The sequence below is a fragment of the Molothrus aeneus genome, chromosome 1 (genome assembly GCF_037042795.1).
Source record: "Molothrus aeneus isolate 106 chromosome 1, BPBGC_Maene_1.0, whole genome shotgun sequence".
Taxonomy (NCBI): Eukaryota; Metazoa; Chordata; class Aves; order Passeriformes; family Icteridae; genus Molothrus; species Molothrus aeneus.
The window spans coordinates 32,083,857-32,109,207 of NC_089646.1; the positions used below are offsets into that span (position 1 = coordinate 32,083,857).

The 25,351-nt window shown below is 40.3% G+C and overlaps 1 protein-coding gene across 1 annotated transcript in view; it reads right to left on the minus strand.

Moving 5' to 3' along the window:
* The window catches only part of RAPGEF5 (Rap guanine nucleotide exchange factor 5), a 157,195-nt gene that overhangs the window by 35,450 nt on the left and 96,394 nt on the right, over positions 1–25,351 (minus strand). Inside the window, exon 12 of the mRNA XM_066554452.1 lies at positions 909–987. Coding sequence (XP_066410549.1) covers positions 909–987 — 79 coding nt within the window. The remainder of the gene's footprint in view (positions 1–908; positions 988–25,351) is intronic.

Here is a 25,351-nt window from a genome sequence, read left to right on the forward strand (position 1 = left end):
TATTTTCTGCAGAACTGAGAATGAACTTTTGCCCTGTACACCGATGCCAACGTAAATGTCTGCGGGAAGAAGGGCAAAGCATAACAATAACACAAAAATCAGGCAAAGGAAGTCAGTTTCTTTTTGTCTGTACAAATTATACTACCTGCAGAAGTGACTCTATTAAAATTAAAAAAAAAGTAAAATATTATTTCTACCATTTCGCTCTATTCATAAGGCAGGAGCACCAAATGTCAGATGATACCCACTTTATGCACTGTTCCTGTCTCTTCATGGTTCTTTGTCTTGTAAGGGAAAAAACTGATGGTTTCAGCATAAAATTTAAAGATGGGGAAAAGATTTAAAAAACAAGCAAACAAACAAATGAACAAAAGGTTCATTTGTTTGTTTGCTTGTTTTTTAAATCTTTTCCCCATCTTTAAATTTAAAAACTTTAAACTTAAACTTTATAGTCACAAGTTTATTCAAACATTGATCCATAGCTTACTAGCTTATCCAAGTCATTAGAAATACATGAAAATAATTCTTTTGTCTCAAAATGAGCTAAGATTTATATCCTGTATAAGATGATAAAAGGAGCAGAGACTGTAAAATTCTTTACTTTTTCTCATTGCGTATTCTGTAATATATTATGCACATGTAGGTATTCTATGAATTAACATAAACTGGGGAGGTTTTAACCCCTATTTAAATTCTACCTTGTCACCATTATAAAAGTTTATTTATCTTCAAAAGAAGCTGACATAAAAGCTGACAAAGGCCTAACTCATAGCAACATTGCATTGTTGCTATGAGTTAGGCATTTGTCTCAAAACCAAGCATGTAGCTTTGATATAAGGCTCAACATTAGATAAAACTATGAGTAAATGTGTGACCCCCCCTGAATACAACTTTCAGTAAAAGGATATTGCCTCAGAAGGGCCTGGCACAAGTCATCAGTTGTCATGAAAACCGTGTATGTGAGAAGGAAATCATCCAGGAGAGTTTCTGCAGAGGAAGACAAAAAAAAGCCCAAGGTACAATACATTAGCAAGAGCAGGAAGAAAGTATCTACTCCTGTTACTGTGCATGGCAGGAACAGGACCCCCGCCCTTAAAAAAAACTCCAAAAGAATACAGAATACATAAAGGTTTAAGTTTCAAAAAGTTAACTGCAGAGATCAGTTCCTTTACTTAACAAATACATCCTCAGCTCCCAAAGCACCAACAGGAACAAGTATGCACAATCTAATTCATCATAGTTCAGGAACCAGTAAGAAAGAGTCCTTATAACAAACACTGCCATCCTGCTTAGCACAGCTGCACACAAAGCAGCCTTCCACACATAAGCTTGTTCTAGAAATTCAGAAGAATAGCTTTTAGTAATAAAAGGAAAAAAACTAGGATTGCCATGAACTGTGATTAGCATCTATGCACAGCAGTTGAGAACCATAGAATAAATACATTCAAATCTTTAGATGGTTGGTTAGTCCTGTGGGCATCACTGTAAGTGCTGAGAAGTTTTCTCTAAGGTTTGTTCAATTGTATCAATGAAGGATTTTTCTCCTCCTGGTTTTCTATCAGTGTCACAAAACCAGGCTGAAGCTGCTTGCTAACAGACCAACCCTACACAGTGAAGCTGTTAGCACCTCAGGTTGTCAGGACAAACAGACAGTTTAGGATTTCAGTGTAACTTTTTCATTCCTCATTCCCATGTCACACTATTTTTAGGATTTTTCCAAACCTTTACAGCACACATCACTGAGGTGAAAGCACTGGGTTTTCCTCTTGGGTGACAGGGCTCAAGGTGTCTTCAAAACCCAGTGGCAGAATGGAGATAAGACCAAACCAGACTTTTCCTGGAGGTGTGCTACAAAATTATGATGGGACCACCATCAGAGATGGCAACAAAAGAAAATTTGTCTAGATTAATTAATGGCCTCTTCACATTTCCCTCATGTGAAGAGGCCAAACATGACAGGTTACCTGCATGGTGTCCAACATCACTATATTCAGGGCTTGCCTGTGCAAAGCTCTGAGCATCCTGGTCTAACTGAAGCTGTTCCAGCACGGGTTGGACCCGATGGTTTCACAGCTCCCTTCCAAATTTAATTATTACAAATTTTTTAAACAAATTTGATTCTAATTTTAGTAAACTACTCATGCACAATGCATGATCTAGAGTATTTGGTTCACACAATGAAATCTTTATTGAAAACATTGCAATTTGCAATTACCTTACAAAACTTTATTGCAATGTAATTGGTCTTCATAACCACAAAAAAAAAAGTTTCTGTTTCTTCCTCTGGTGGTTTGGGGTTTTTTTTATTTATTGTTGTTGGTGGTGGTGGTGGGTTTTTTTTCCAAATTGTAAGATTTCTCTCAAGTTTTGAGGGATGCCTTTTGACTGTACTTCTTTTAATTTCAGCAAACACACCATGTTTCCTTCAACAAAAGAACAGCTCTGGTTTTTTCAGATAAGAACAGTAACATGGACAGAGGCTGAACAATAAAAAGTGATTTCAGTTATACTGTAGAGCAAAACTATTTTACCAGTATAACTAGCTGGTATTAGTTAGCATTATACTAAGTTGTGATTTAAGTGGTGGATTTACAACTGCAAACACTAAGGGCCAAACTTGCCTCATATGGGGAAGACAAGGCTGAGCCCTGATTTCCATATCCTGATTTTCTCCCCATTTGTGACCTGTTCCAGTCCAAGCTAGTGCTTTTGTACCAGTGTGCAACTGAGAGCTTCCCGCGGCTTTCCACAGCAAGACTGCAATTTCAAAATGATTTAGACCAATTTCCTTTACAGCTGCTTTGGACCTTATCAGTAAATTATTGATCCCCTAGCTGTGGTGCACAATGGCAATAAGACTTCATCCATGTATCATTCAAAGACAGATGTCACGTGGATAAACATGGATGGATAGCTAATGACATCCTACCCTGTGAACATGGGACCCAAAATACCTCCAGTGTCTTTTAAAAAAATTAAAATAAGCCGATCTCACTTAATGCATTTAACAGTACTGGTCCAGAAAGAGTCCCCATCTAAGGAGGCATAGGTTAAACCCCTTGCACTAAGAAGCAAAACAAACTCGTTATTCTACCCAACATTGTTAAAAATGGTGGAAAGTATTATCTCTGCAGAAAAAGAGTATTTTGTCTCAGTAAATGAAAAGACATGGTGAACAGCTTGTTCTCTATCTGAAAGGTCATCTATTCATTCTCTTGCACGTCTTTTGGATGGTACAATGAGGCTATTAAAAGTTGGGGGTTTCACAAACATTTATTTGGAAACAGCTGAGCTTGGAGTCAACAAACACATTTTAGTTCTTTATTGAACTATGTGACTGTGCAGTGATCCTCACAAAGTCAAAGAGATGTTTACACCAGATTATTTCCCTAATTTCCTACCCTGTGTAGGTGATATCCGAGTTTCAGCAAAACACAGCCACATGTTTGGAAAATAAATTAATTCCTTTTTGAAGCAAAACCTCAATATTATCAAAGAACTTCTCTAGTTGTTCAAAAGAGTGTGACTTTATAATAACTAGTGTTTAGCAAAGACTTTTATGTTTATTGTTATTACCTGATAATCTGCTTCCAGATGTCAATTCTTCCAGCATCCCAAAGTGTTGGGATGGAAAGAAAGACTGGTTTTACTATAATGTAAGTTTCTTGCTGTTTTGTTTTCTTTTCTTGCAAGAACTATGTTATAGACATTATCAATGCAATTCTCTCTATCAAAAAAAAAAAAACACAAAAACAAAACAAACCACAAGCAGCACAACAAACCAAACAGTGATGAAAAGTCTGGAACTGCACGTTTGCTCAGATAACTTACAATTAGTTTTAAGCCCTCTGTTCACCTCCATGTCCTTCCATTCACAGTCTGGTTTCTAACAACCCCATCAAAACAAGGTATTTCACTCAGCCCACCTAATGTTGCACATATGTATACATAGTGATTTCTTTTATCCTCTAAATGCAGAAGAAATACTAAGAAGAAAAGTTAATAAATTATGTTTTCTACAGCTTGTGTATGGGCTAAATTTCTTCAAATTGCCTATGAACATGTTTAGAAATTTAAACCCTAGAGGAATGTTTTGAACAAAATAGTCTGGATTATACATGTGGTCCATTAATACCACCACTCATCCGTTAAATTACTTTAACAAGTAAGCAATGAAAGTGCTTTTGCAAGATTAAATATCTATTACCAGACATCACCTAAAGACTTAATAATAATATTCATATTTTAAAATGCCTGAACTAGCTTGTAGGTATTTCCCTGAAGTCCTACTGTTTACTGTAACTATCTTCTATATTTTCTTCCTAAATGCCCTGTAATTTAAACTCATTCCCAAATATTTTTTTATGTCATAGCAGGAACACAAAACCTGAGGGTGTACTGATACTTCAAAAATAATTTGCTCAAAACAAAAAACTGCACATTTGTCAGACACTTTTGGACATTAATATTTGTCCACAAATGATGATTTGCTGGCCTTAATCTACAAATGGAGAGAAAGGGTAACCATGAGAGGATTTATTCACAGCATATTATTCATTTTGTTACTAAAGGCCACTAGAGCAGTAAATTTGAATGAGGAAGAGCTGTGGCTGTACAAGTTGGGCTGACAATTATGAACAAAAGTCTTTCTGAGATTTTTCTGTTTAGTCACATTTGATTTAAGAGTTACAAAAGGCAATTCCTCAATTCATTAATAATTTAGAGTTCACCATACCCCCACTCAGAATGGCAGTGAAATGCATACCCCTTTTAAAATTTTACTCCGTGTTTCAGTTTCTGCCTAAATTTGTGAACAATTTTTCCTATCATTCCTACAGAAAAAGTTTTCTAATGTTTATAGCAAACAGGGAGAATCAAATTCACAGTAATAGTTGGAAGAGAAAAGCCACTGGAAGGGAAATCTTGGTGCAAAAGCCTGTGATGCTATTTTTTTTTCTCTTCTTCATGAATTTTTTATTTAAACTTTTTCTTCTAGCCATCAACCTAACTTTTCTTTGTTCCTCACAATTTTCCTTTATTTGGCTAAGCGACTATTACAAAGTCTGGAGTTAAACTGCAGCTATGGAATATTTCATTTCAAAGACAATTTCAAGCATTTTAAGCTTCATTAAGACATGCAACAGAACCAGCATGAGTCCCAAGGCCTCCTGTTCTTGCAGCTCTTTGGGGGCAGCCTTAGGCAGTAATCTCACCACACCAATTCTGTGTGAGTTCCACAGGCATAAAAATAGTAAAAAAGCAGTCACTGTGCTTGTTTGTTATTAAATAATCCATTTGCACCAGCTTCTGCTGAGACAGTTTCTCCCAGGCTATGAGCCCCCTCCTCCTCCCAAGTGAAATGAAGCATGGACACAGCTCTACCAGGAACAGTTAGTACTGCTCCTCCCATTCCTCTGTGATGATCAAATCCCTCTGCAAGACACATCCAGGGTGGCTGAGGGGTAGAAAGAGCAGTATAGAGACACTCTCACCCATGTGAAACATCCAGGGAACATCTGCTTTCTGCTGGTTCCTGAAGGAGCCAGCAATACATCTACATGAGACTGTATTGTGTGTATAGGGTGATGACAGCCAACAGCCAACAGCAACAATGGCTGGCATCCAGGGGAAGGGGGACCTAGGGTCCCAGCAACAGGAAATGATAAAATATTTAGATGAACACATCATGTATTCCCACCTACTAAAAAAACAGACAGGATTCCCTGCTACTTTCTGTGTGCCCATCTACCTCTCTAACAGGAGAAACCCTTTCTCTCTGAGAAGACAGCTCTACAAATACCAGCTCAAGGTGATGGTACATTTATAAATGCCAGGAGGAAAAAGAGGGTTTCCTACATGGGTTTGCACACCACACCTGATTTTCCAATGGTTTCTTTTCTCCTTTCTCTACCCTGTTCTCTAGGCAGGCTATCAATTACTACGGCTTAGGACAGAAATTAATACAGATCTGTAAAGAAAAATCATCTCTGACACACATTTAACAAATCAGGACAGGCAGTACACTTCTTGGTGTTGCTACATCAAACATCTGTACCCTCTTCTCAAACTGGAGCATTTTCCTGAAGTCCTGCAGTGGTGTGAGGCACCAGTGGAGCAGCCTCACTTTAATAACCTGTAACATTCAAAGAGACTTCATCTAAAGGAAATGCCTTTATAATGTTGAGTAAAACTTAAATTCATTTGATTAAATTAGATATATTTGAGGACAGCTCTAAAAAAGCAAATATTAAAAAAGCTATCTCAGAGAATGAGTGAAGAATGAAACGTATGGAAACATTCAAATGTTACAGATAGCTACACATCTCTAACTACCCACCTAGCAATCTATATGTTCACATATCATTTACTAACCTGCACCTAGCAATCTATATGTTCACATCTTATTTACTAGCCTGCACATGCATTAACCAGCATCTTTAGACCACCACAGCTAAACCAATAGTGCATATACATCTACATTACAGACATGCTCAATAGCTCAGGCTGCATTTAGAATACATCTATTGCCCTACTGCTAATATTAGACAAACTGTCCAGCTAAGCCAGATATAATTATTCCTAATGCCTGAGTCATTAATCCCTTTACAACCACAAGAAGAGATAACTTGATGACAAATTCCAGTTTGTCCTGGTTTTCGGATCACACTGCTACGTCCTGAATAGATTTTGGTTTCTTACTTCTCAATGGCTACCATGAAAAAAAAAAAAAAGAAAGAAAAAGAAAAAACAAACAAAGAAAAGCAGAAAAATAAGCCAAAACCATTCTCTTTTTCATATCAGACTTTACAAAGCAACTTTTCAGACTCTCTGTAGCATTCCTTTTCCATGTTCTATCCTTTCCATTATATGCTTATTTAAATGCTATGAAAAAATAAAGCTATGAAAAACAAGGCAATAACAGGATTTAAAACATCCAATGCATTGAGGTTTTTTTTCTTTATAACTGCATGGCTTACAAAAGGCAAATTCCTCTATACAGAGGAGTATAAGCATATAGACTGTGCATATAGACTCTATATTCCTTTCTCTGCAGATTGTATATGTCATGTACTGTTAGTTGGGGAGAGGGTACTGACAGTGAAATTCTGTTAAACTGCAAAGAAAAACAAGTAATCTGGTTTTCTTTAGGGGGGTTATTACAGAATAGTAAACATCACTATTCTGAACCCAAATCTCTTAGACTGCACTGTACAAATCTATTGTGAATGGTCATGCAAGAATTACAGAAAGATTTAAGGGTTTTTCAGGCTTGTATTCCACACTAAATCGGATTATAAGAAAATATAGATAAAGCACTGGAATGCAAGTCCTTTTCCACTTTATGCAAAGCAGTGATTCAGCTTTCTCCAAGGATTTGCTGGTGGAGGCAAAACCTGTATGGAGATTGAAGGAGAAACCAAACAACAACAACAAAAAAGAGAAAATTGCCTGAATGAACAAGCCACTGGAACTCAGTAACTCATAGGTGAAACCTACTTTTGCCACTGTAGTGGCAAGCCTTAGTCATGCTACAGAGTAGTTGTGGTTGTCACTATGTGTATGAGAGAATTAAACTCAGAGAATGAAAACCATGCACTGAATTAAAAATATAACACTCTAAACGTTCTGCTTTCCAAGCAGACGAAATTGCTAAGTGTCTTCCTTCCTGCTCAACTTATCTTTCAGAAATGTAACAAATAAAGAGGTCATAATATCTTCCTCATCCTCATCATGTAAGAATTTAGTATAATGTATTTGTTGTCAGCATCTAGGAACTCCAGCAGCATGAAGTCCAAGTGGGGCTACACACACATTTTTCAAACATCAATGCAAATTCTGCAAATTTTGTGTGATAATGAAATCTCTTTGATGCTCGGGGGGTGGGGTGGAGGGATATTTTTGAGAAAGACAAAGAAGAGAAAAAAATGTATTTTAGACAAATGGGGGGGATATTTTTAAGAAAGACAAAGAAGAAGAGAAAAAAAAGTATTTTAGACAACACAGAACAAATTCTAAAACCCTTTAGCCATAACATTTCCCATTTGTGACTATGGCAAAGATGATAAGATGACCATATGGTCAGCTTCTGACATCCCCTTATGTTAATACACTTACCAGTATTAGCCAGAATTACAAATGAAATAATCATCAACAACTCTGCTCTCATTTACATTCAGTGCATCATCCCTACCTCGCAGGACCAGACAATTTTCTCTAACATTTTGTGAGGCTCATCCCCCAGAATATATTTGGGAAAAAAGAGACAACTGCTAGACCAGCTGAATCCTTGGGAATTTTTATCCTCCTATGACTGAAAAGCTGGGATCAATAACACTAATGTACCTTTTGACCTCATAGCTCATATTGGAAATATTTTTTTAGAAAGAAAATATTCACTGATGGGGTTAGCAACACCACACTGATCAGAAACAGTTACAACATGCATCTCTCACAGCCACCAAGAAAAGCAGCCCTATGAGATGGGGTTACAGCTGGGCAAACAGACAGACGAGCCCTGTGCCTGAGTAAAATGGATGCTGATTACTTACTATTCTATAGGGAATAAACAGTTTTTTCTATCTTAAATAATCAGTCACTTAGTTCAAATTAAACAAAATGAGGGCTACAGCAAAGCATTTCCAAGTTTTTCAGCCTCTCAGTGCTGAAAGCTCAACGCCTTGATAAACTCCTGTCACACCTCTTCCTCCCTTCTGCAAAACGAGAAAAAATCATAACACACCTCGAGGCAGGCAATGCTACACGTAGATTTTTTGTGTGGTTTAGTTCATATAATACTATGCAATGCTCTGAAACCTTTCAGCAATGCAAACACAGGTCCTGCGTTTGAGAGTTGAGCTGTAATCAGAAAATTGCTTGTTCTGCAGAAACGGAAAAACGATTTGACAGCAGCAACTCTTTTCACAGGTAGAAGTTTCTCAGTAATCTGTAATTCCACAGCAATTTACTAAAAATGTCAGGATGTCTCTGAGCAGAAACAGTAAATGCAAATTGCTATCTGATCTAGCAAGATACTGCTCAGTCTGAGAGGTGCCAGTCCTCCCTTGCATTCAGCAGATGGCAACGGTGCTCAGGACCCTTGCAGGATTAGCCCTTAATTCAAAATCGAATCCTCTAATAGTGCTATGCCACCATGGACACAGCATGAAGCAAAAAAAAAAAAAGAAAATTATGTTGAGAAAGAAAGGTCAATGAAAAAAAAGAGCATCGATATATAATTTGCTGCTAATGTATTAAAACAATTATAGTAGTTATGTCACCTAACCACCAAGGCACTGAGAAATCAATGCACAAAGGAATAAAGAGCAAGACATTTATTTCTTGCATTAGGTTAGAAAACTAAAGTACATAAGGGCAAGATATTTAACTTGTACAACCACATTTTTTGTTAGAGGACAAAAGTCAGAACTACGAATCATTTCTAAGGTCATCTCCCAGAAGTTTCTGGCAGTATTTTAACATCTGCAGAATGAATCAAACACATTCTGTCTGGTAAGGTCAAAGATGCTCCTAAAGTTGCATTCCAGTTGCTGCTATCACATGTATTTGAGCAGCTTCTTATTTTGTTGGAGAGACAAAAAGCCCTGAAACCACAGGCAGAGAGCAAATGTCAAACTTGTCCAGCTTTAATGAGACACTAATTTTTCCACATTAGAAATCTGAAGCTCTCTTTTTTCCCCAGGTGGGAGGGAGCACTGGTGATTCATGTGCAGCTATAATGGTCAGGGTTACTTGAAATTATTGGACAAATCCTCTACGCCTTACACATTTTGAGGCATTAGAAATGTTGCCTATAGCAGCCACTCTGCTGATACTTTTTGTTAAAAAAGTGCCTTTGACTGCTGCAACTAAAACACTGAAGCTTTCCATGCAGTGAAACTTGACAGTAAAGGGAGGTATTCTAATGCACATGTGAAGTGTGAAATCCTCACACAAGCAGAAGGCAGACACTCCTTGTTCACATCAGTCATCTCCCAAAGAACTTGAGGAGAAAAACTCATCCTCTTTCCATCGATTGATTTTAATAAGCCACCCAGGCCAGGATTGCCTGGAGCAGCAGGAACAGAGGATGAAAGATTTAATGGTTCCCTTTTATATTTCTGCCTGCAGACCAGCTGCTTGAGCACAGCCTGCTGCAATGTGCCCTCCTGGGTCTGCACCTCCAGCTTGCACATTGCCTGGCACCCCAGGCACTGGTGTGGCTCACTGAAATTTGTATGAGCAAGAACAAGGCAAGGTTCTACTTTTCTGCTTCTGTCTTGCACAGGAACTTCTTTGCATCAGTGCCATCATCCTCCTCCTCAGGCAATGAAGGAGATGCAAGGTCTCCAGCTCAGAAGCCCCAGTGACACAAGTTCCAGGTGCCACTGAGAGCTGCCACTGCCTCAGTGGTGCCAGCAGGACAGGACTTTTTGTTTCCTGGTGCCAGCACAGCACACAGCCATCCTCCAGCAATTGCCAGCAGTGCACAGTGCACCCTCTCTCACCTCTGCCACTGGAAGCCTGGTCCTACAGCTGGGTGCTCTAAGGTGCCTAAAGGCTGCTTGAGCCTTTTGCCTGGTCCATGAGTCCAGCACACATTCCAGTCTAAAGAGAATCTGAAAATCTGACATTCAGCTTTCAGAAAGTTAACACAAAGGAACATGCACTTAATCTTTATTCTTTTTATCTTTGCTGTCCAACACTTATATGGCATTGAAGAATAACAACGTTTCAAGTTCAGCATGTCTTTGCTATTGCTGAATTGGAAAATCTACTCCTAGGAAACAGTAATCTTCAAATCTAATATTATATATAAGCATAAAAATCATCACATCTTCAAAAATGCTTGTGAGTTCCTAATTTCTAGATCATTGAGATGCTTTAAAACAGTCTGCTTCTCAGTGATATTTCTGAGAACACGAGCCCAAATTCTCTGTTTACAACCCAAAATTACATATATATTTGGATACATATATTAAAAACCCCTTAATTGGCATTATTTTCAAGTTCAGACTATTAGCCCCAAAAGGCTTTACTTCCTAATCCACTTGAACAACATCCAGTCCAGCAGATTATGACAACTCCAGTATAGTGACCAGAATTCCATGCTGGTACATGACATGGATAAAGGACAGGTCACATTACTCATGGCAGTGCCCCACCTAAAGCTCTGCAGGTCAGGCACAATGCCTAGACTTCAGCATGCAGCATTTTCCCATCACCTGCTGCTAGCTGCTTTCCATGGGTCCCTTGGGGGAACAGAAATGTACAGATCCACACTGTGTATTTTTAAAAGTGTTTAGCAAGAAGCTTTGATCTATTATTTCCCCCCCTACAAAGCAGCAAGGGGAAATTTCTTTGTGCTTCAGCCCAAGGAAGGAGGTATAAGGAGTATCTTGTTTGCCCCTGGGAGCCAAATTATCATAAATATGCTAAGCAGTGCAAACTCCCCAACATGTGGCACTGGAGCATGTGCAGTAAACATCACAGCATCTCTTCAGGGAAGCCTAGCACCACAAAGCCTCCACTGGCAAATCGCTCCTGGCTCCTGTAGATTTGACAGAATTGCCTACAAAGGGAACTATGGCATTTTCATCTGAGCAAGAGCTGTTTAATTTGGTCCAAATCTCTATGCAAGATGGGTATAGCATGCAGTAGACTACTGAGCAGACCACACATTTCTTCCAGCACAGGAAAGGTCAAGTGGTGGGATATTTTTGGTGTATTGGGTCATGCACGCTAGGCTGGGGTCTTGCATACACAGCTGTGGCCCACTGTCATGTAACCTCAAAAGCAGAGACTCACTTAACATCTTCTGACATATGGAGGCAAAAGGCCCAACAAAGGTGCTGCCTGACTGTGATGTGTTACAAGCTCTGCTGGGGAGAGGCCAGAGGGGAGGGAGGAAAACATCTTGCAAACCCCACAGGAGACCCAGACAGACACTGGCATACTGCAGTGTCACTGCTGTGGCAAAGGATGCCACCTCCAGCATTTTGCCCAGGGTGTATAATACTTCAGGCTGATGCATAAACAATTCTCAGATAGCTGAGAAATAACTTATTCAATATTTAACAACATACCTGTGATGCACAGCGGAGGGAGGTGGCATGAGGGACATGACATCCAAGAGAACCGAAAAAACCAAATAGGGCCATCCTTGCATCTTGCATTTCCACACCTGTCTTCCTCCCCATTTCCCAGGGCAGTGAAACACAGCTTCACAGTAAAAAACCAGAACAATGGGCACCAGAGCACTCATAAGGCAGCTGCATTTTGCTTCCCCAGGTGGTGAATGGGTGCTAAGAAAATCTGATGAGCTTCACAATGGTGGTGTTAAAATACATTGTTACACTAAGTATAGACTTATTTATAAGACATAGGTCCTTAAATTATGCCCTGAAATTGTACTTGCTACACTGAGACACTCAAATCATTCCAGTGACAGGTTAACATGTAATTAAAGACAGCTTTTATGCTCATTATTATTACAACTTAATGGAAGACAGCAATAAAAAATGCCTTGCACATAGTCTGCATATGTATTAAGAACATCTAAAAACTTCAAACGATTGTGTTTGTCAGTACAACCCCGTGCTGACAGCTGAATGAAAGCAATCACAAAGGTGATTTTAGAGCTGCTTGCACTGTTTAAAGATCATACAAGGGTAAGACACGAGGAACAGATATTATCCAGAGTTCAGCTGCTTGTAAGTATTAAAACACCTGTAAGTATTAATACACCATGGGTGCATTTTCCTGTGGCAGCTGAACTGTGTTTGTGTGCAATCTGGCTGCTTGCAACACAGAGCATCTCAGTGCTACACTTTTAAGATACAAGACCCTTATTTTGATAATTTCCAAAGTATTTACATTCACTGGGGAATTCAGCATTAGATCCTTGGTTCAATTGTACCGTAATTACTCAGGGTATTTTATTTGATGGCCTTGCTTATTTCAGTTAAATAACGGGGAAATACAAAGCAATTATAGATGAAAGCACAGTGGGGCAATTTTCTAAAGCTTTGTATTCACTTCTGCCATTATTTCAGATTTTTAGTACTATTTATTGATTCATTCACAAAAAAAAAAAAGAAACAGATGCAAAACACAGCTCTCAGATAGGTATAACTTTGGACTGATATAGTCCAGCTTTCTTCCTTTGTGTCTTTTCCAAGTCTTATGAGATACTGTGTTTTTCATGTACACACTGGAAAGCATCTAATGCAGGAGATGCATTCTGCATTTCACTGAAAATGTTCCATTTTTAGCCCTTCATCAAGACACCCAGCTGTCTCCTGGACTTCACAGGGCACAGAGGAATCTCCTTGGCTGCCAGGTAAACCCCACCTTTCTGCACAGCATACATGAATCTGATGCAATGTTAAGGACAAAGGTAAAAATCACAAACTGCAATAACAGATAAGCCACTGTATTAAACAGTGCCTCTTGGATCATCTGTTCTGTGACTGTGTTTCACCACTACAGCACCTGGCTGTGACTCATGCTCACTGCCATCTTTCATTTCTATAGCTCTCTTAGGCTGTAAGTGCCAGCACAGGCTTCATAAAACATGCTTTATTTTGCCAGTGTAGAGAGAAGAGGAGGCAGATACAGGCTCACGAGAGGGGGCAGGTACCAGCCAAGGCTGAGTACACAAACCCACTGTCCCATGCAGACACCACCAATGCTGCTGGCCAGCTCTATCAAATGTGAGTCAGATGGTGATCCCACTGCAAAATGCCTTTGCCTCTCAGTTTTTCAAACCCTCTTCAAATTAAATAAGCTAACAGCATAATTTCTCGGGATTTTTTTTTATTAAACTGATTTGCTTATTCAATTAGTCATTAAAGGCAATTATAAAAACTAATTTTTTCTTACGAAGAAGCAGTATGCTTTCTACATCACCACTGCTTAGCCCATGGGAAATCATCAGTTATGTGATGACAGCCTCAGACTGCAATCACTTTGCCATGACTGCAGCCTGGTAAACACTTCTGCTAGGTGTAACACTTCCTACAGCCTCCTTCAGGTTACAAAATAGTGAGCATGTATTTATTGTTCCTAAAGAACCTGTCAGAGAAAGTAGCAAAGCATCTTAAAGGAAGACTCTGAGGATTACATACCACCCTTCAGCTAGATGAATACTTCATATATAAGAACATAGATTTAAAAGTGATTTTCCATATCAGTTTTTAGAAACACTTCACTGATTACAGTAAACATACAGGAGCTGGAATTAATTCCATTAGGAGCTGCTGTTCTGAAGAAACAGTAGCCCACATCCCAGAAGGACAATGAACTATAATATGCAAGCTCATTTAATCACTGTATCCAATTACAAGGAGGAATAAATCAGCACACACATGCCTATGTCTGAATTTTAAAAGGTAAATAGATCATGAATAGTCAAGCCAAATGCTGTGAACCTCTGGATTCACAGACTAGCAGAGGAAGTGGTTCATTTGCTTCCCATTTGAAATTTTTTTTCCATTAGGAGCTTGATTGTACAGAGCTGACATTCTCTGCAATAAGGGGACACGAAACTCTGACATTCACCTCAGTGGAGTTTGCACGTGGTCTAATGACAGACTTTCCTGGTCTCTCTGCTGATGCATACCCAGGACTCCCTTAAGTCACAGGGGGTCAGAAGAGGAGCTGTCTTTCTTCCAAACACTACAAATAGCAGCACTTTGGGCACCTGCTCCTACCCTTTGCTGTAAGCTTCTCCATCCCAGACATACATAACCATAAGCTCCAGGAACATCTGAATCCTCTCCATTTGTCAAGAAAACCCAGTACAGCAGTTTCTCGCAAAGCTGATGGCATTTTCTTGTTTTCCAGACGCTTTTAGAAAACTGCTATCAAATATTTATTGTTCTTTGTAATCAAGAGCATAGTTGTAACTTCCCAAATTACATCTTACTAACCTTAGCTCCCTGAACAAATTTCCTATCCATTAAACTATGATGTAACATCAAATGTCCTGTGGCCCATTTGCATGTCAAAACCCTCACCCCAGAAGGGAGATTAGAGCCTCATTAATAATAACATCATCTGTACTCACACATCAAAGAAAAAAACCTGTTCAAAGTATTTACATAAGCTGCACAAGCAGGCCATGATATATTTGCCTGGAGAGATGGGCCATCATGCTGGAGACTGTAACAAAATTTCCCTCAAGCCACTGGTATCACATATACCTCAGGAAAATGCCTTCTTGGCAATGGGAGAAGCCCAGTTTCAGTTGGCAGGGACCTTCCCCTGCCTACAGCTTTAGACTTCACTTGTCCAACACGCCAGGTTTCCCAACTGATCACATCCCAAAATGTCCCTGTGTGCTCTGGGGCTTCTGCCCACAGCAAACCTCAGAGGTCCCACGATGGCAGTGGCTCTCCAGAATGTCACACTGCCCTGGGGAAGGGCTCTGTCCCATCAGCAGCCCCAGCACTGATGGAGCCTCCAAGGCATTCACAAGCTGCTGTGGCCTAGGAGCCCCACAGTGCACAAGGAGGGCAAGGAGGGAACAGACAGTGTCCCTTTGCTTGCCTGCCCTGCTCCAGGGACATCCAGGGGAGAGGACAGAGAGGAGCCCACAGCATGTCCAGGGCTGCCTCCTCACAGCAGGCTGGGCCCCAGCAGGCCAGAGGTCTGCACCTGTCTGTCCATCCTGAGAACCACCTGGCTGCCCCATGCAGCCTCTTAGTTCAGTGCCTGCCGAGCTGAAGTGGAAGTGAGGAGGCATTGTGCCTGCCAGAAAGTGGGATGCATGTGTGTGCTGAATTGCTAAATCACCCTGCTGTAGCCCCCCTGCCACTGCTTGATGGCAGGTACCAGGATGGAAATTTTCCACCTGCCTGTTACAGGGTTAAACTCTACAGACACAGAGACAGCTACCATCTACAGACAGTAAGAGGAGATGTAGCTTATAAGCAAAATGTTTGCATTTGCTTATTCTTGGTGGTTTTCACTTTGGGGCAATGCTACATGGCCACTGCTGCTTTAAGGCTTTGAATGAAAATCCTTTGACAACGGGGATCTGACAAATGCTATTTGTTTGTGGTTGTTTTTCACTGTCGTTTGTTTGCTTCCAGCTTGTGGCTGTGCATCCCCCATGATGTTACCAACAGTATCAACAAACAAAATCCCATGGACAAGACTCCTATGGGGCAGGGAATGAAATCCAACAAGGGTTTCTTTATTGCATTGATGCTGGGGCTCTGAATTCATGGCTGGGAAAGAACAAAACCAAGACTGGCCTTCTGGTTTTAACTGCAGTGGTTCCTAGAGAGGTCAACTAGCCCTAAATTCCAAGAAATGGATGTGAAGAGGGTTAAAGAAAGGCTGCTTGTGGAATTGGCAGAGCATTGTGGGCAGTGAGAGGAGGAGGGATAATGGCAGGAGGAGGATGCAGACTGTAGAAAAAGGGAAAAAAGGAAAGAAACTAAAAAGCAATAAAATGTGAGGTATAAAAGCTTCCAGCAGTCCCAAGTCAGACAGCAGGATTTCTCCATGATTTCATCTCTCATTCTGGCAATTTATATCTCCATCAAAACTCAAGTTCAAGCAAAGGAATAAAATCACAATTCATGCCAACTGCCATCACAAGAAAACCAAAGTATTTTATGATTAGCTTCCATCAAAATTAGACTCATCAATGCTGCCACTTTTTTTACATTCATCTATTTTCCCCAAACTCTCACCCCAAAATGTTTTGCACTCAGTGTCCTTGTAGCCATCACATTTTCACATCAGAGGGAGAGTATGATCTTGGTTTTAGAAGGATCTCACAAGCTTTTCTGAACTAAGACAAGGTCATCTCATGATCTCAGCCTGGCTTGGGAGATAGTGGTGTGAGCTGCTGCCACAGCTACAGCTCACATCAATATTTTTCACCTTGTCTAGAAGATGGGACAAGTAATGTATTTTATTGCAGTAACTGATGCTATTCTGAAAAGCTCTTTCTGTCAGTGCCAGCTATACTCCATGAGGGTAACTGACATCTCATGAAAAACCTTTGGCTGTCCAAGTGCTGTAATTCTACGCCTATTTCAATCTTTGAAAGCATCAAAATTGACTCTAAAAAAACAAGCAGGACTGTCTCCAATGCCTACATAGACTCTCATAAAAGATATTATACACCCCAAGTAATACCAAACTGGATCAAACCTTTGCTTCTAAAAAAAGCAACAGCAATTTAAAGCCTGCATTATGAGCTTACCAACTGCAGTTAAAGCACAGAGCTTCTGAATTTATGCTCAATGCATTCTGCTCCATTATCTCCTTTTTAGACAGGCCCCTCCTCTCTCACAAAAGTACTCCTACAACAACCAGCTATTTCTACATCCAACAGCCAATCTTCTCCCTTGCCCACTAAAATCAAAACATAGCAAAACATCACAAACCACAACAGAACACCCTGCCAACCTCTTCCAGCACGCAGCAAATTTGGGCTTTAGCAGCTGCTGTCTCATCTGCTCCATTTCTCCCTTCCCCTTGAACATGCTAGAGAGGGCAGCAGCCACTGTCAGGGCAGGGCAGAGCCTGGCTCTGCTGCACCTGCTAATCCAGAGTGTGCTGGCACCAGCTTGCCAAGGCCCCACACTCTCTCAAGCAATTGTGTTTATTCAGCTACACAGCAAGCAGAGGCACTCCACGCCGGCAGCCCAGGGTTCCCAGCTATTAAGGGAGGTCTTAAGAGCCCACAAAAAGCCCATTGGGAAATAGGCAGAAATCTATACCAATTAATGGTTCACAAATAGGTCTTGGGTTGTGGCTTTTTGTTCTTAATCTCCCTGGGTGACCTCTGAGCCCAGGGATTTACAGAAAGCAGTAAAGTGGGAAAGAAAAGGACTGCATCAGTACAGAGCACAACCAAGCATCACCTAACAGCACGAATAGGGAGCGTGACAGGGAGCCGAGTAAAGTAACAATCACTGCAGTTTGGCTATAGGCAAAACCAGTCCCACTCTTGCTCACAAAAAGACCAAGGCTTCTACTTCCATAGTACTGTGAAACTGTTTGAACTCAGGGCATGTTAAGAAGGATTGCGGGGGAAGGAGGAATTAACAGCATGAGAGTAAATTTAGTTCACAAGAGGGAAAAAAGCTGCTTTGAAGAACAGATTTCTTTCAGATTCTTAATACACAACCTCAAAGCACAGGTCTGCAGTGAATCCATCCTTCCACCCTGTGGGCGGGGAATGAAGGAGTTCTTTATATTCCTCAGAAAACGTTCATCTCACAAGAAAATCATTGTATTATAGCAACTTGGAGCACTGGAAACACTGGAATTCAAACTCTGAAGACAGCACGGGAACTGTATTCTTGGACTCAGTGATACAACAAGCACATCAATATACAGTTTTATCTTTTCAGCATTCTTACATAAAAATTCCCCCATTCCATAAAAGCCTTTTTCAAAAAAAAAGAAAAATAAATTTAAAAATCTGAACTTCAGAGCACCATCTCTGAGCTTTATGCTGTTACAGATTCTGTTTTCAGGAAGGAATGCTTTGCTGTATCCTGAGAACAAGGTTCCAACTCCACAACCATCACAGTAGGTGCTAATAGCAACACGGGAGTCATTAGTGTAGGTCAGCAGCTGGGGAATCTTGGTGTGACCAAGAAGCGTACCTGGATGACAGTGCCCAGCTTTTCACCTGCTTGTAGATCAGGATTTGATAGTAAAAGCCTTAAGATGGAAGAAAAGGAGTACAACACTAAGCAGTGAGAACAGAAAATGGGGGACCTGTGGTGAATGGCCCCATGTTTGGGGTTCCAGAAGGACAAGGTGCTCTGTGGCTCCCGCTGAAGGAACAGGATGTGTAGAAACTTTACAAGAAGCAGCAACATTGATATTTCAGTTTTACAGCTCCAGTTCCTACTCTCACAGCTAACTGACCTGCCAGCCCACACACCATCTGTTGCTATTCCTCTTATGCTACTCTCTTAAAAGTCAGGTCCCACTTTTCATCTACTAGAAACAGCACTTTTTAGATAATTGTGTATGTTTTATAGTCAGCTTCAGTGAGCCATGTTCTGGGAAACTATGAAGCAGGGCTGTATCTGGGGGCTGAGAAGACCTAGAAAGCCATGTCACCTCTGCAGTAGAGGTTATCCTCTCCCTTCACGTTCTTGGTGGTTTGATGAAACTTCTGCAGGGGAATGGATCTCCAGTAGACAGAGGTCAGCAAGAGCTATCACAGTGTAGATTAATTTCAGAATTTGGCTATGATTTTTTTGCTCAGCTGCTGTTGACTTGTTTTGGTGTTCGCATGGCTCACTAGAGGCAGTATGACATTAGTTGCTACAGAAGGTACCTGGTCTGCTTCATCTCCACACTTGCAGCTCTGGAACTGACCTAACCTCCTGTGTAGCATTTGAGCCAGACAGGGAGTCAACCTAAGTGCTTGGCATATATATCTAAGATGACAGGTCTCTTGATGAGAGACATTTCTTTGGCATGACCCCTGTGCAGAGACTCAGTTTTCCCCTTCAACTTCGTGGCCCTCAGTCCGAACCTTCTGACCTGGGAACACAAGTTATTTCTGCTACATTTGACACTGACCAGCCACACTCAAGTGATTAGAAAAGGATTCAGACTAAGACAGAACCTAAGAAGCAACATCTGCTATTCTTTTTACCACTAAAATACAAGAATTTTTATAAAATCCTCCAATAATTTTTTATCCCTTCCAGGCACTTCTTGGCTTAGCACCACCAGACAATTAGGAATTATCAAAAGCACCATTCTGGAAAAAGTTCTGCAGAAATGCTTTTCAAATATACAAACATGTATCTTTATGATCTCAGCTACTTGATGCATCTGGTTATTTTTATATATATATATATATATGACAATATATAATTTCAGGTGTCTGAAATACTTTCTCCATTGATTTGATAGTTACAGCGCTTAGACTTCCCGTGTTATGAGAGCAAAAGGGATGTTACAAATAACTGATTAAATGTCTTCAGGGTTACATTTCCAACAACCTTACCAAATTCCCAGTGTCATAACATCTTATCTGCCAGGTACCTCATCAAAATGCTTATATCACCTAAGCTTATTTTGCAGTACAACAAATGAACATTTTCTGCCTTTTCTGACTTAGAAGCCTTTCCCACTGTCAAAAGAAAATTACTTTTACCTCTAAAAATATTCTCCTGATAGACCTACACTTCCCAATTCTTTTCTGCTTAAACAACTAAGCTCATCAAAAACCCTGATATTGTCAACAATGCACATCTTCATAATAAATGGTTTCACACTAGGCTTTCATGACAGCTCCTTATCATTTTCTCACATAGCAAAAGGCGACAACTGGCAATAGTGAATCACTGAATTACAGGAAAAAAACAGAGAAACTGACAGTGCTATGATCCAATTGGCTGTCATAGACAATGGTAGCTTTTGCAAATTTGACTCAAACACAGAACATTAAACACTTGGGGCTCTACCAGGTATTCTTGCATTGAGTACAAAAATAATGTATTTAGGTGCCTGCAGTGCACAAAGTGCTTTGGTGCTCCTGGGCACACCAAAACTCCTACATACATGAAAAATTGAATTTTTGATGGCTACCTCAGTTACTTTCTCTCCCTGAAACGGTCCAACTTGCTAAGTGTACTCACATCAGAAAAGTATTTGCAGTGATGAACTGAAAAAATACCATCTGTATCTACAAGGAGAGACCTGATCATGCATAAGAGTGTTTATCATTCCCCATGCTGACTCTAGTTTCCCAGTCATTGGATACAACGATGGGACAATTCAGGAGCAGCGTTCCCAGACTCGGCCTTTCCAAAGTTTGCCCAAACAAGTTTTAGTGCCCAAGTGCAAATAAACCCTTTTCAGGCTCTTTTTTTTCTCAGAAAAAACTGTCTGAGTTCCTGACACTAGAGAGCATCTTAGACACATTCCCCTCGTTGGCATTTCCCATTATCTTCAGCACTGCAGCATGTGACACACTGTCTGTCCGTAGAGAATCCCAGACATGGTGCTCCTTCTGCAAGCTGATTCAGCTCACTATGGTACTGTGACAGAAAATAATCCTTTCAAAGGGGGAAAAAAAATATTTCCTATTAAGTTACCTAAATCTACTTGGCACAAGGTCAAGACAAGTATAGAAGAGGAGATGGGCAAGCATGGCAAAGTACAGTTAGAGGATGTCAGACCTTCCCATTTGAGAAGCCAGTGTCACTGCTGGCAGCCTTGGTCCAAATTTCATGCTACCCAGAGCTCCAGCTTCTCTTGTCCCAGCTTCAGGTTCCACCATGCCATTTAGCAGAAAATGCTACTGCCACTCTGCTGCCATCTGAACCAACAACTGACTCAATTGTCCCACCTATCTTATGATAATCTTAGATTCTGATTAATTCTTTCCAAACTGCAACATGCTGCATGCAATACTCTGGGTCAGAGCAAGGATCCTCATAAAAAGAACTAGGTCTTCGACAGAGGATGCCCAACAGAAGAAAAATTAACTCAAAAAAGGATAAATACAGAGTTATCTTCCTCAGACACAACCTCCTATCTTCCAGCAACAGGCAGTGGAGACTTTCCAAATGGGAAGTCATATTGGTATCACTGCAGTGATGGAGTTTTTGCCAGGATCTTGCCTAGTTTGTTTAAACCCTTCCAAATTTTGGCTTCCACAGAATATTCACAACAACAAATTCCACAGTTTAGCTGTGCATTATACCAGAAAACCACTTCTCTTTATCAGTTATAAATCAAATTCACTGTGTTACAAAACACTTGCCTCATTATGAGAAAAAATGAGCAATCTTTATGTCTCACCTTCCCCACACAATAAATAGTCTTGTAGATCACCATAAATCTCTTTTACCAAAAGTTGCCTTCCTACAATGACCAGACCTAGACTATTTATTCTTAGATGTATTTAATCTATAATTCTAATCAGTCTTGCTGCTCTTTACTTCATTTTCAACCTGAGCTGGGGGAGAAGAAGGAATCATATTATACTTTTCATATTTCACAGTTACACAGTGGTATAACTATAGCTCTTGCTTGGCTTTTTTTCCTAATTAGCCAAATACCCCTTGCCTTTTTGACCAATGCTGATCAAAAATTGCCAAGAACTATCCACACTACCTCCACAGACCTATTTTCTACATGATAATAGTCAAGTCAGCACCCTGCTGAATATGTATAATGAGAATTTCCTCTTCTTCATGGTAGAAAAACACATTACTTTGCATTTTTTAAACTTGGATCCCATCTGCAATTTTATCCTGCAGTCACACAGATTTTATTCCTTTCATCTTTCAGCAGCCATAGGGCTGGTTCGAGGGGCCTGCTCCCAACTTATTTTCCCAGTTCTACACTGCCCCATTCTTACTACTTTCATGAGACTAATTTTGAGTTGGATCAGCTTCCTGATATAGCACAAGAACTCAAACAAGCAGTCAGATGTGGGGATAATAGGGCATACAAGAACATCTTGCAAGGCCACCAAAGGTGAAACTATGGCTTAATTTATCAGGAGACCCTCAACCATTTAATAATAGGAGCACATGCTGTTGTCTCAGATTTCATCCCACACTCAGCAGCACCCAGTCTTGAATGGAGAATTCCCTCCATTTTAAACACAGACAATTTACTCCTACCTTTCATCTTCTCTCTTAAGTAATTATCAGCCCTGAAAAGCATCTCCTTCCTGATCAAAATGATCTTTAAATTTCTTTCAGGATTTTTAGCAAGGGACTTTATCAAAAGCATTTTGAAAATATGAGTATAAGATACAGGCACACCAGATCATATAGATCCTGATGCTCTTTCAAACATTTAACAGCCCTACAGGATACACAAGATCTGACCGGTCTGTAAAAAATAATCCCCACATTCCCTGCTTCTCAGTATGTTTCTGTATGCATTGCTTTCTTCTGCATCTACTGTACTGACACCCCATTTCCCAGCACAAATTCATAACTTCATGCTGAAATTTTGCATCTAATCACACTCCTGCAATCAAGTCCAGCTGCTAAGAACACCAGTCTCTCTCTCCTGCTGTCCTCGCCTGCACACTTCTCACTCCCTGCCACCCTCTCCCTGTGTCAGGGGAGGAAATTTTGTGTCACTGACAGATCAAGTGGATCTTAAAACTCATAATTTAGTATTTCCTAGGTTAGGATCAACTAGGACCAGCTTTGGGTCTGCTACAGAATCACACTGCATACTGCAGAAGCACAGAGGCACCAGCGGCAAGAGTGGCTGGGAAAGGCTGAGCTGCTTCTTTCAACTCCAGCATCAGTTTATGCTAGAATAATGTATTGATAAAATGACAACCTTATTACTTAGACGTTCCCCAAATAGAACCATTTCTTTTAATTGGCATCACATTTTCCACCTTCCTCTGCCACTCAAGCTGCTTTATATGATAGATTACACACCACTGTTAGGAGTTCAGCAATTTCATATCAGAGTTCCTTCAGAAGTCTGCAGGGAGTAACATCTGATCCTGGTGATTTGTTACTATTCATTTTATTGATTTATTCTAAACCTACTTCTACTGACAGTCTAATTTAGAGATAGCTTAGACTCACACTACATAAAGCAATGGTCCTCTGCAAGAGCCTCCCAAGGTTCTCTTATATTGAACATGGACATATATTAGTATTTTTTATCTTTTCTGTTATTCTTACATTGATGTGCTCAGCTAAAATCTTATTCCCCTCCTATGAGCATGACAGTAATATGCATTTAGCCCACTTATTTTACCAAATCTTCCTAAAACTTTAGGGAAGAATTTACAAAATCCCTCAAAATTATGACTGACAACATTTCATTGTGAAGGACTGTTAAGAGGAAGGGTTAGCAGGCATTTATTCTCTCCATCCTAAAACCTGGAAGGTAGGATAACAAAGTGTTGGGCAAGTATTTATTCTTGTTGACATCAGTCCACATGCATCAGATACACTTACACTGACTGAGTGGCAGTCACAGGAGTACATTTTTCAACACCTTTTCATCATCAGTGAAAAGCACACTGAGCAAAAAAAACCTAATAAATCCTTCATAACTAAGAAAAAAATACCAAAAAGCAACCCGGCCTTTTTTTCTTGGAATACTAAGCAAAAGACAATCTAGAAAAGGCAGAGCTGTGTCCCTTTTTCACAATTTCATTTGGCAGCTGACTACAGTCAGTTCATGCAAGATAGTACCATTCCCCTCCAAGGTCACGTACAGTTCCACAGAGGGTGCCACTGCCCAGCAGCACAGCAGTGCCATTGGCGCAGTGCAGAAACAGAATGCGTTAAACAAAAGTAACTCTTACTACACAGGACTTCTAGGACAAATAGTCATGGTCTGAAGGCCCCTCCAAGGTGGTATGTTAAAATCCTAAAGGTAAAACTGCTTCTGTATGACAGGGGAGAGTTCCCACTAATCCAAGGATCCTGCACAGTCCCAGATAAGGTGACGTAGCAAGGTACAAAGGTCATTACTCCTTCCTTTTCCTACTCCAGAGAAATACAGACCATACTTACACTTTTCTGCCTCTCATTTAGGTGTGTCATGAGGATTTGTCCTCTTTTTCTGTCCCTTTAATCTTTCTTCAGGCCCTGCATCATTTGCCATCCCAACATCTGCAATAGCCTAACAGAACTGTCAAGTCTCCCCCCTTGTCACAATCCCCTTCACCCAGTCCACTACAAAGACACATCAGTTAATACCAACACCACCATGTTGTGCCAGTCATACCATCCCATGTTTATTTCCTTTCTCCAGATCACACCTTCCCTCTGCCTCTTGCTCTCGAACACCTTCACAAATGACTGTCTTCTCTAGTCATTCCCTGAAATGAATTCTGTAGTAGGGAGGTAAAAGACATGTGGTGTCAGCAGATGCAGTGGGGGAGATTATGTTCTACTTCAGCAATGTTCTGCTTAAGCTGCCCGAGAGAGGTGACCCAATAGACTGAAGGAAATGGTCTGAGAGATCCAGGCAGGCCTGGAGCAGCAGCACTGGATGTGATGATCACTACATCATTCCAGAGGCTGCCAGATGTTGAATGTAACCACCACAAAGCAAGACAGTATGTTTGAACAGAGACCAGCTACAGAAAACTCCAAAAATAACATCAGGATAATATCTAGAGAAGGAAATACTGCTAACATCCAAGAAATAAAGATTTTACATAAAAGAACAATGATTCTAAATAAATGGTGTAGTCAACGGGAAGGGATTAGGGATCCTGAGATGCTAAGATTTGGCCTCTTGAAGATTACTTGTTCAAATCCCCACCCTTGATGAGGATTAGCCCAGGAGTTTTGCATCTTCTACCTAGATACTGACATATTTGAAGTGAATCTCTCCATTCAGTTCT